Genomic DNA, 13,058 nt, shown 5'->3' with positions numbered 1-13,058 from the left:
GTTGGTCATCTTGTCGCTGATAACATCACCTGCGCGATGTCGATTCCATTCACACACACACAGGCACTGACACTGGTCTCACTGAAGCGCAGCGTAGGCTAGTATATCCACACTACTGACTGATTCACTCAAGGCTGGAAGTTGTCGATTGAATGTACTGGCTCATGAATATACATGCCCTGCTTGTTTTAAATATTGATGGTGTTTCGAAAGCCAACAATTTCCCTTTCTATGGCTTAAGTACTATTGTTGCGAAGAAGCTTTTGTTATGCAAATGTAGCGAACGCTCCCTGACCCCCATTATTTACTCTATTGTTTACCTTTAGTAAGAGTCAACCTTACATAGCGAGTTACATAGCCGACAGAAGAGCCTTGATTTCGACGGTAGCTATACTGAATCTTAGTTGAATGTTTTCATTGACATAGGCGTTTTACCAGATTTTCATTTTCGCAAAATAGCTGTAAGTTTCAGATTCGCAGTAAATGTGAAACATGCTGTATCGGTGCACAAACGTGTTATGTGTTCTCCTCAAACGAGAGCGAATTACACTTTTAGGTCAGCACAAAGTATTTTTTCTAGGCAAGGTCTTATTTAACCCGAAAGTCAACCAGGTCAATCGAAGTGTCAGGTTATTCTGTGCTGTAATTTACGTACAATAAGCAAATTTTAGGCAAGCTGTTATTTATTTTATTCGCAAAGAAAAAAATCTAGATCTCTGAAATATGTCTGATAACTAATGACTGGCTGTTTCTTCGGTTTTCGGAGGACATGTAGGTTGCAATATTTCGTTCTAATCGGCAGAAAATGTAAAAGTTTGATTTTTGACAGCAGAAAGCACAATACATGACCACCGCAAACAATCGGTATCATTTATAATCTGAAAATGATGACAAATGAGAAACATAACACCACACATGGCTTTTATCAGGAACAATGTAGTAACAACGGGAAAATTTTGTACATAGTACATCTTGCATGGTTATAAATGACATGAATGTGTATCAGCCGTCGGGTCCCGCATATGTATTCTATTCCATTTCTCACATGTTAATCATTCTATCATTCACGATTTCATCAACAGAGTATTCATCATTTGCTAGTTCAGGTTCAATGTTACAGAGAAACCCCAAGCGTCAAAAGTGTTATATATAATCATGGAGGTAGCTCCATGATATAATGCACACCCTATCGACTTGCTTGTGATCTCGCACGTTGTTGAAAAATTTACAGCCCCCTTCGGTATGTGCGGATTCCAGACAATCACGGTGGAAAACCATTGGACTAAAGTCAGTGCGAATTATCATCCGCAGATTGCATATGGGCGCCCAATCTTTTCGCCCAGTCTTTTGTTCAAAATTATTAAGTTAACAATTTCATTTATTATCATGTTTACGGTTGTCATCATCACCCATATTACGAGCGTCAAGGTGAGGGAATGATTTGAACATTTCATTCTTCAACTTCCAGCCTTGATAAGCTGGCAGCTTCTTCCTGAGCTAATGAAAAAATTGTGTCAAACCAGAAATACATGTAAAAGCAATGAAGGTATATGGAAATGACTCAACGATCTTCTTTCCTATAGCCGTTTCTGAAAAGACTTTTTAAGCCTAATCAGAAAGAACACATCCATTCGATATTTGGTGAAATCCACACAAGTGTATCTATCTATCTATCTATCTATCTATCTATCTATCTATCTATCTATCTATCTATCTATCTATCTATCTATCTATCTATCTATCTATCTATCTATCTATCTATCTATCTATCTATCTATCTATCTATCTATCTATCTGTCTGTCTGTCTGTCTGTCTGTCTGTCTGTCTGTCTGTCTGTCTGTCTGTCTGTCTGTCTGTCTGTCTGTCTGTCTGTCTGTCTGTCTGTCTGTCTGTCTGTCTGTCTGTCTGTCTGTCTGTCTGTCTGTCTGTCTGTCTCTCTGTCTATCTATCTATCTATCTATCTATCTATCTATCTACCCTCCCTACCTACCTAATATATATATATATATATATATATATATATATATATATATATATATATATATATATATATATATATATATATTATATATATATTCATCAGGTAATACCTACAATGTATACTTAACTGAAAGGACTGCAAAACGGGCGAAATAAAATTGAAAATACAGGAAAAATGTACTGTGTAAAATTCTTTACTTAAAAAATGCAAAGATAAACTGATATATAAAACGCCACAAAATGAGTTGTCCCTTTGTATTGAGTTCACATTTTACGTGTTAATACTACTGATGTGCATGGTTTGATAACATGCTCTTAGTTAATCTGTTTTTCAGAGTTTATGCTGTTACATATGGGGTCCTCAACCCAAACGCAAACTTTCTCGTGGCCTTGCAAGTCAGTGAACTTCCCTTGCGCAAGGTGGAACGGTTACGAAACTGAACCACTAGCCCATTTGTTTGATTATTAATTTCTTGCATTTTTGTGCTTGTTTTTTTACCCTTCTATAGTGTAATATACAAGTTCAACCAAGCCAATAAGTTCAACTTTTTGGACTCATACGATAAAAGAACAATCTATGATCTCTTTTGTTAGTTCTGTAGAGTCTATGACGTCATTTCTGTAGATAGGATTTTGGAAACACAGTTTACGGAGAGGTAGAAAAACATACCTTCTAACCTGTTATGAGTTTCAAATGAGGAGAATCGTAATTTTGAATTGTAAACGTATATATGGTACACTTATATATAATCATCGTTTTCGCCCAAAGGTAAAGGATTATTTTTTTACAAAAAAAGAAGGATGCTAGTGTAGACTTTTCCTGTACCTTACTTCGCCTGAAAATTTTCCCAAAATAGTACAATCGTTTCGATCAGGAAAACAAACAAAGAAAGTGGCATGATATTTTTCGCTAATAAGTAATTAATGCTAAAGGAGTAATTGTGTCTTTTACAAACCTATACCGACTGGCTTCTAAAACGCAAAAACATCATGACTGAAGGCAAAAACTGAACGACATTTTTCTATAATTTGGACAAGGAAACGATTCCTGCAAATGTGTACCAGAAACAAACAAATACCTTTAGAATTTGCCGACATTTGAAAGTAAAAACGTCCAATATCGCAATGTTAACCCTGTAGGGTACATCAAATTTTCTGTTTTTACGGTGTAAATTTCATCTGATCTACAAGCTCCAAAGTGAGTCCACATAATCAGCGGACTGTACGTGAAAAATCGAGTCCGAACATTTGTCCCCCCGGCGCATTGTACCTTTAAGAAACTCATGGTTGATTTTGGTAAATTTGTCTTCAAAAACATGTACACTGAAACAGTGACCTTTTGAGGCTGGGCACAATCAGCCTTTTTATTGATAGCAATTTAGTTATCGATTAATCTCGACGAATAACAAGTAAGTTAATTTGAACAACAACTTTGCATGACGTCAGCGATGACGTCTTGGGGATTATTATTAAGACTGCAGTGAGCTCCAATATGTTGATGACAAGTTAAAGAACAACATCTTCTTCCAGACGAACGATTTTGAGCCCCGGGCCTTGAAATTCTTGTTGGTTGGACCACAAAGAAAATGGTAAGAAAAACGGAAAAACAATAACTAAAATAGATGTACACAAGACAAAACATATATTTTATTTTTGAATCAATACTAGCCTTTGGCGAGGTTATGCCCATGATCAAAGTTGAGCACACAGTTCTGTACAATTCGTATGTGCTGTCTGAATAATTGACCACGGTGGAGGGACCGTGAATGGACCTTCCAGGCGAGGACACGAAAGTCAATAGAGTGACAGAGGCAACAATTGATGATTAGCGACACAAAGCCGATGTCAGGGACCACACCCCGCATTGTCAATTTGGGAACGACTTTGTCATCCAGAAAGTGTGAGTTCTGCCCGGCGAGTCATCATAGAGTCAAACAGGAAACTCGTCTAATAATCATTTCTCTGATTTTTCGCTGATTTCATTCACGATTTGTACTGTCGCTCTCGTCCTAATCGTCCAGAGTAACTTCCATGGAAGAAAGCAAGAAACAACCATAGACTTCTCTGCTCGCTACGTAATCGCCACGGTAGAGGTCAGTGAGCGTCATCATTTCAGAGTTCATAGGTTAAAGGTTAAGCCCCTCCGCAAGCACTCTCTAAGGCCAGAAGTGATGGAAAACGATACAAATGTCTCGGTCTGAAGAGCCACAAGTCGAAATATGTTTTAACGAGTCAAAACCAACATCTAGTCTTATATCCTCAAGTGACAGGTTCAGTCAGTAGTCTGTTTTGGTCGTTTTGTCCCTTATAGACTGTTGTAAATCTCTTTTCGTAACACACCCCAATATAGGGAAAAAGTGCGTGACTAGAGTGAGAAACTGACGCTTTCTCGCAATCGGTGAGAATCTGTTCTTATTCTCACCGCTGTTAGTGAGAAAATTTTGATCTCCACTGAAGATTGGTGAGAAATGAACTCCTTGGCGAGAATCAAGTGTGAGAACAAATTTCACCGGTGAGAATGGAAATTCTCACTAAGTACAGCGAGAATTGAAATTCACTGGCGAGAATCATCAAGACTCCCCGTTTGGAGTCTCGCCAATGAACGGCAAGTCTTGATGATTCTCGCCAGTGAATATCAATTCTCGCTGTACTTAGTGAGAATTTCCATTCTCACCGGTGAGAATTTGTTCTCACACTTGATTCTCGCCAAGGTGTGCATTTCTCACCAATCTCTAGTGGAGATTAAAATTTTCTCACCGACAACGACGAGAATAAGAACAGATTCTCACTGATTGCGAGAAAGCGTCAGTTTCTCGCTCTAGTCACGCACTTTTTCCCTATAGTGACCCCAAAATTGCTTATCTAACTTCGAATGACGCCGTGTGACAGGGCGAATTCCGTCATTCAAATGGCATCTTCTGTTTTCAAAGCGATTATGTGTTCTGCTACCAGAAGTAGAGTATATTATTTCGACTTCTGTCTCACTGAATACTGTGATATTTCATTCTGATCCAGAAGTCTTTCAATTCAATGAAGTTCACAAAAAACCCCATTGAAATTGCACAAGCTTGCTCTGGTATGTCAGAAGAAACTTCAGAAGCAACGTAACGCCCCCAACGTTCTGTGACGGCAATGTGAATGATCCAAGTGAGAAGTTGAAGTTGCAAACCACCTCTCTGTTGTACAGTGCACCGTCAACATGTACATAGTGGTAAATCACTAAAAGAAACACTATGAACTGTTCCCTGTTTCCACTCATTCATTTATAATCAAACATATAAATGTTACAGAAATTCGACGCGACGTTTCAAGTTTACCATCATATCGAAGTGACATTTCATAACATAGACCCTCCAAAACATAGGTAAGCTTTAACTTGTCCATAACATTATACATAACTTCACATTTTCATGATTCTTACAGCAGAAGCGTATATCATGGATCTTTTCGAAAATATTTCACCGGGAAGTGTACGTATGTGTGTGAAGGTTCCGGGCCTTTCAGTACGATACGGACCACCATTTATATGTTAGAAGGTCGATCCTTTTGTTCATCAGGATGAAAAGGATGTCCGCGTTAATCAAACCTTTTGCAGTGAATGTTTCTGTGCATACCACACATTCTTGACGGCAAAGGTCATTTTTGACGAACATTTTGTCCATTTACGTACTGCTCGTCTCAGTAAGAGCCGTAAAACTCAAACAACATGGGCACACATAGTTCTTCTCCGTACCATTCGCCGGTGACTTCTATTCACTCTAAGTGGCTGAACTTTGCCGTTACACGTGCATGTTTACAAAACATCAGTGCGTTGGACTGCTGCCCGCCATGCCAGGGAGGAGCCCTGCGCATGACTGTACCACCCACAGGTCGGAACCCTGTACCTGGCTGCGACAAGCAGTGTGTAACTTTCTATTGTCTTGGACACTCGTGACGAAGAATGGCGAGGGAGGTCGAGAAGAATGAGTCACCCCTTTCACTTTATTAATAGATGCTATATAAAGAAAGTTGAGAGGGTTATACGGCCACTGTGTTAGCGGGTCGCTGGTGTGAGTAACTCAGCTGTAGGCTGACTACAGAATGATTCTCATGCCCAATAACTTTTCCAGTGCAAGTTTATGCATCGCTATGATCAAATTTGTGAGCAGTTTTGATAAAAATAATCATCAGTACTATTGTTTTCTTGATAGATCAGCCTGCGTCTGTAACCCCCCCACTCTCTTAGACCATACGGGTACAGAGTACTCCTTTGTGCTAAGACTGTTTGAGCCGCTGTCGATCTGTCTCCGTCTGCTCGGATCGCCCGTCCTTCCGTCTGTCCGACCGTTTTTCTGCCCCTCTCTCGCCATAAGGTTTTCGCCAAAGTCTAATGGTGACTTGTAATTTCAAAATATGACAATAGATTAGACGTATCTGCCATTTTGGGATATAGTTGTCCCGTAAATCGCAGCTCACGGCAATTGCGCAAAACTGCACCTTCTCCGAACCATTAATTACATGGCACCGTGGTCCTAGCTAAATGTCACACCAGCCCTGTAGCAGGGACTTTGACTAAACCAAATTAATAGGGTCGAACCAATGTAGTTTAATTTCAAAACAATCCTAAGGAATGCAAAGGGGTAAATATATAGTGTACAACAAACTGACAATCGTGAGAGAAAAAGTGGCCAGAATAATATACTATTTTGGATATATTGTGGGTTGATATCGTACACGAAACTTCTACATACAGCATCTACAAGAGAATGAATGGTTAACCCTTTGAGCGCCAAAGTCAAGTTTGGTCACCCTTATAAATTATACCTCTGTCATTTTTTTCAAATTTTTGCCAAAATTTTGATAAAAAAATGAGGCCAATGAAATGTTGTGTTCATTTGGTCCAAAATTATCAGAAAATTACAGAAAAATTCATAAAAATTGTTAAAATGTTGGACTAAGATTTTAAAAATACAGCACTCAAAGGGTTAATTACCACGATCTGAATGTCTGTTCCCAAGGCGCATTCTACCTTTATGAGCCTACAGACGTGGGGAGACCCTAACGACGACAAGATGCAAAGCTATTTTGTGTGCATAGCTATTGCAGTTCGGTGCTTTGCCTGTCGGATCAGAAAATGTATTGCTTAAAATAATTCAAGAATTATTATCGAGGTACAAGGCGCCTCGGGCGAAGAAATTCGGTCTCTCAAATTTTTAGAGAAACGCCTTTTGACCACTACCATATACCACGCTTGGGGTATTTTGACCATCTTATTTTTGCGAAGATTGAACATTTATTTTTTCCCACAGAGTAAACACACGGGTGGCGCCCATTTTGGATTTCAAATATCGGTGAACGGCAGGTAGTTTGTTTTTCTGGTACCAAAATCTGGAACGCGACCCCTGATTTTTATTCGTGATTTTGAAAGAGAAGGCTGAAAGTTGCCTTGAGGAAAGTGTGAGCAAATGTTTAAGTCTTTATATTTTAAGACGCTTACTACCTTACCTGAATTTATAAGGAAAGCATGCTTGATAAGGTGTATAGGTTTATTGTTCAGGGTATTATTTTTCCCATGGACAGTAGTTCCGCTCCACTGCCTAAGGTTTACTATTTCTCTGTCGTGTGCAGCGCGGACAGTGCCAATACTCAAACAGCAATAACAGCGTTAACAACAATGACTGCTACCTCTCGTAAAATTCTGTTATTGTTGTTATTATTGCGCCTTTTCATTCACGTTAATCCCATGGTGTTCAACACATTTCAAAGGCACTCATAAATAAGTTCGTTATGTCGCAATTCAGTCTTATGTTGTGATTTTGATTGCCGTCACCGGATATCTTTCAATGCCCTTTTTCACCAGTTGACCTTTAATTGCAACACAGTCCCTCTTTGGATAGAGGGACTGAGATTGCAAGTATTTCCGCTGGTAACCAGGCCGAAATTCACTGGCGAGGGAAACAACAAACTGCGTCCGCCTGTCACGTGATTAAAGTGAACGTGGCAGAGATTCAAACATCAAATATTTCAAATTCTTTACATGACACATAACTAACCACCCCAAACCGCTCCTTTGTTTAGGTAAAGGTTGGTCACAAAGCCGTAACCTATCCACAATACATACAATTAAACAACTCCCACATGAGATATATATTGGAGGCACTCCTCAAGTTCCCTTAATCACAATATGCAAGAAAGGGAAACACGACTCACCGACTGGTGTATTCAGTATAATGAGAAAAATGAGAAACTTGACGTGGCACCACGCATATGACAAAATAGCTTTTTTTCATTTCGATTTATTTTACAAAAGGGTTATTGCAATACAGAGATATATATTTTAATATTTTTTGAAAGAAATTTCAACTAACTTCAACGATTTAGTTGAGTGATAATACTGAGTGTAAAATCCCGGTTAACATTTATTGGCGAAATAAAGAAAATATTATGGATCAAACAGCTGCTGGCAAGATTAAAGCATTGCGTTGCCCGATGATATTCTAAAGAAGTGAAAAAATCAAAACGAAACTTCTTGCAATTGCTCGCCAAAACCCATTAATTTAGGCATTGGGAATTAGAAACCTGCATGCAATGTCATTTTTCGGTGAAAATGAGAATTGAAAACGCATTAGGCTAAACCAACTTCTTGGAAAAATATTCTCTCTAACAATAAATATGAAATCTGAGAGTCCCCAGACTCAAGTGCAGTCAATTGTAAATATTTTCGCCTGAACTCCGATTTAATAACACTGACCAACATTCGTTGAAGTTCTAGTACTCTGAGATCGACATTGTAACGGCGTACAGGCAAATTGTATATATTGAGTAAAAACAAAATGTGAAAATAAAGTAAAACAGAAGAAAATTAAGATAAAAAACTAAACTATGTAGAAAATGGCATTAATAACATCGAACACGTTACTAAATGACTTTGCTGATAACGTTATATAATATATATATCTTTATGTCTTTCCTTCAATTCTGTTAGCAACTTGTCAAGTACTGGTACATGAACTATACAAACAATGCCTGGATATTTTTCACTGTATGAGTTCCTGATGTTGATTATAATCACATAATTTCAACTTCTGAGTTGAGTTACCAGGATATCTATTTTTCTTCTCCACAGTGAATGTATGTATCTACAGCTATTGCGAACATCTCTTAAGATTTTTTCATTTTAATTTATTACAGTAATTACTAACCAAAGAACAATAATTGAACCTCTTTTGGCATTGAGGACACAAAGCACGGTCAAAGGAAAATAATAAAGAAATAGTTGCCCTTGGTGGGTCCGGATATCTGAATATGCATGCATAATTTGATCATACCAAGACAAAGATGGAACTGCTCTTTTTGCGATGTAAGTAATAACAATAGGACATTCCTTGACGTAACAGGGTGGTGTAAAAACAGTGCCAACGAATCTGCAAGTAAAATTTATAAAAATGATTGTTCCCTGCCTTTTTATGCTGTACACCCAGGAATGCTGTGATGTAAGACAATTTCGCGAGGTGACATTAAAAGCCGACACACGAAACCTTGCATGCAGGCAGTATTCTCAATCGCCTCATTGTTCATTTCCAATTAAATATGAATACCATTTCCAAGTTAACATCACTACACACCTCTAACTCTACCTTAGTATTTTGCAAGATGATTGTAGATGAGTTTACACTCGATAAAAATGTTAGTGCCTATATTGTACATGAAAGCAATAACGTACCAATTAATTAAAATCCTTGTAATTTTCATAGCGAGAAACGAAATACCGTCTCCCGAAAACATGGCGGACGCAAATTTACGGGCAGCACACTTAGCGAAGATACACTGCACAATCCTCAATTAATCCTGACAGTTTACTGTACAATATAAATATTAATAACAAATAAAGATTACAAATTCTGATGTGTAAGTATTTTGCATTCGTAAAAGCTCGTGAGAGTTTTTATCTTAATTCGGCAGCCATTTTTAACTTTTAATTTTTATTTCGGCAGCCATTTTGATTTTTTCATTTCGTCGACCATTTTGTTTTAGGCGGTGCTTTCGCTCTTTGCTTTCTTTCGTCTGTCCATGCAGAGGCAGTAGGTAAACACGATGAAGAGGACCAGCACCATGGTGCCGAGGATGGCGGCGATCATGATCCAGAACCAGGGCCATCCACCATCGGCCTTTTGGGTGTCCACTTCTGTTGACAAAATAACATAAAGACGGTTCGCATTACACTTGATACTTGTGGCACAGTAGTAGCCACACGGTAAGCTTATATACTGAACAGAATCATCCATGGTTTAGTATTGTTAACAACACACCTAGCTTATGAACTATAAAAAAACCCAAGAAGGTCTAATGAAGCCCAATACAATATTCCTCGGATCATGCTTACTCTCTTATTCCTACCCAGAAAGCAAAACAGAACAAAATAATAAACAAAGTTGAAAGAAATTAGAGCAACTGTTTTGGCATCACATGTACATGCAAATCGTTTTATTGTTGTTTAACTGTCAAGCGCCCCGATGATTGACGAGTACATATCATTTAGGCCCCGGGGCATGTCTGATAACGAGTACTCTAACAATGGAATATGAAACTTGGTTAACTTACTGATATCACAATGATCACCTTCCCACATTGACATACACATACACCGGTATCCACCTAATTGGTCGATGCAAATACCGTTGTTCAGGCATGGGTTGCTTGCACATTCGTTGAGGTCTAGACCGTGTGGTGAAAACAAAAGTTGGGAGAACATAAAAAGTTAGGAATTTTTGCTCCGTTTTGTGTCTTTTAAATGTGAAGACAAGTAAATCGGGTCAAGAATATAATGCCAAGGCGATAGAAAACCCTGCAGGAAATGTTAAAGATTTGCTACCGATCGTCTAGGCAGTCTCTATTTTGATAATAATAAACATTTGAAACGATGATTCGAAGCATTGAGGTGGGATGATTCTAGCTGCTCCCGTGTCGAGAGTATGACATTTTAAAAATTGGAAAGGATGATAAACAAACCGTTGGTTGGCACGTTTGTTACAACTCGGCCAGGCGTTATCTTTGATAAACACAATTATGGCACATTTCTGTTACTAAGAGAAAGCTTTTCAGTCACAATTACTTCAGCACTGATGAGCAAGGCACATGACCATTGCTTGGGGGCGTACTTCAAAGTTCGTTACTCACCTCGTTCGCAATACTCTCCAGTCCAGCCTGGTTGGCACTGACACGTGTATCTACTCTCGGTGTCAACCGACGAACAGATACCACCGTTTCTGCACTGATGATTTACGCACATCCCAACATCTGGTGATTAAGGCACACAAGGAAGAAAGAATAATAGAAAGACAGGATAAAGAAAATGTCGAGAAAAAAGGGCAATTGTTTTGCAGCATTGTTATGTTTGTGAGAGTCAGATAGTTGTCAACCAGCCATTGCATTGAATTAACATGTGGATATTCTGGAGTATCTTACAATTAATGCATTCGAAGGTATCCAAGTCCTCTGTGTATGTGTGTCTGTCTGTCTCTGAATATATATATATATATATATATATATATATATATATATATATATATATATATATATATATATAATATACGAAGTATGCGGTTCGACTTGTCCGATACAAAGTGCTCAATACAAAAGTAGAGCGAGATATATAAGGGATGCTGGAGAATTGATTTATGCAATAACTGTAACTCCCGTATATCCATCGAAGTAAATCAGTCCTCTCCGTAAACATGAATATTCTTAGCAGCAGCAATATATTGTTATGCAACAACTGTCAATCTCAACCAAAATTCCACCACCTGTGTAACCAGCGATGTTTAGCCCATGTAGATTCACTCAAGTCTAGTCTCCTGATGAGTGAGTTTCGCGACTCACGAAACAACGTTGTAGAGATGACATTGTAAAATCAATTCTCCAGCATCCCTTATAATATATATATTTTTTTTTTTAAGGTATCGGCCTTACATGTTTCGCAGTAATCGCCTGTGTACGCTGCAGGACAAATACAAGTGGCGTCTCCCATCGGCAGAGTCATGCACGTTCCGCCGTTATGACATCGAGGTGTAGAGCTGACACAGTGAGTCACAACACCTGCAAAAGGGGAAGATGTTTCAGGAGGACGATATTACGATTATATCTAAATATTGCCGGGTCCATTATCATCTATGTTCGATTGAATTCAGTTTAAAATCACAGGCCCTTAGAAGACTGAGAGAAAGTTATCAATCAAGACTTTCGTCGAAATAGAGAAACGTATTCACAATCAAAGGACTTTTAAACAGAACTCGCGTCTCTAACTGGATTTGTCTGTTGTTTTGATATAATTCGCTCTCAGTTTAACATTACCGTCGAAACCATACCCTTTATGGCGTTCAAATGAGCGCTAGCTTCACAACAGAAAGTAGTTTGAACTTACCAACATCACAGTTTGTTCCAGATATACCAGTGGGACACCTGCAGACGTATCCTCCAATGCCGTTATCCTGACAGGTTCCGCCGTTCATACAAGGATTGCTGTGGCATGCATCACCTAAAAAATTAAGGTGTCATTTCATTAGACATAATTTGATTAAGAGCTTCAGGTTTACATTTTGTTCTTTGTTCATTGCAGAGTCAGAGATAAAAAAAGTTTATTTCGAAGGTAAACGCGAATTCACAACGCAAGGCCTGGTTGTTGTACTATCCCCGTCGCGCCTTCAATAGTCTTGGGGCGAGTTCACATGACGTGACTGGAACGGGTGAAGTTAAGTGTGTCTCAATTTTACAGAAACTCCTTTTAAAGTATTGAATCAATTCAATATGGTTTTGCTATGTGATGAACTTACGTGTCTCGCAGAGGTCTCCCTTCCATCCACTTTCGCACACACAGGTGAATCGGTCGATATCGTTGATGCAATAGGCGCCATTTCGGCAAGGATTGGTAGCACACTCGTCAATTTCTGAAACATCAATTGTCAGGAAATCATGACTACATATACATGGATTTATCTGCGTTTCGGTCAGAGGTTGCTAAATAATGAATGTACGTCAGGGGAGATACAACACATTTGTTACGATAATTGATGGGTTTTGGTGACTTCGGCCGTCAAACCCA

The 13,058-nt window shown here is 38.7% G+C and overlaps 1 protein-coding gene across 1 annotated transcript in view; it reads right to left on the bottom strand.

The window, feature by feature from the left end:
• Positions 1-8,359: 8,359 nt before the first annotated feature.
• LOC139152238 (protein eyes shut homolog) overlaps positions 8,360-13,058 on the bottom strand; it is a 37,270-nt gene continuing 32,571 nt past the window's right edge. Inside the window, exons 50-55 of the mRNA XM_070725380.1 lie at positions 12,790-12,903; positions 12,381-12,494; positions 11,930-12,055; positions 11,138-11,257; positions 10,562-10,675; positions 8,360-10,145 (exon numbers count right to left, since the gene is read on the bottom strand). Coding sequence (XP_070581481.1) covers positions 9,991-10,145; positions 10,562-10,675; positions 11,138-11,257; positions 11,930-12,055; positions 12,381-12,494; positions 12,790-12,903 — 743 coding nt within the window. The 3' untranslated portion in view covers positions 8,360-9,990. The remainder of the gene's footprint in view (positions 10,146-10,561; positions 10,676-11,137; positions 11,258-11,929; positions 12,056-12,380; positions 12,495-12,789; positions 12,904-13,058) is intronic.

This window comes from Ptychodera flava, chromosome 15 (assembly GCF_041260155.1).
Source record: "Ptychodera flava strain L36383 chromosome 15, AS_Pfla_20210202, whole genome shotgun sequence".
NCBI classification, from domain to species: domain Eukaryota; kingdom Metazoa; phylum Hemichordata; class Enteropneusta; family Ptychoderidae; genus Ptychodera; species Ptychodera flava.
This window is presented reverse-complemented; position numbering and strand designations above follow the sequence as displayed.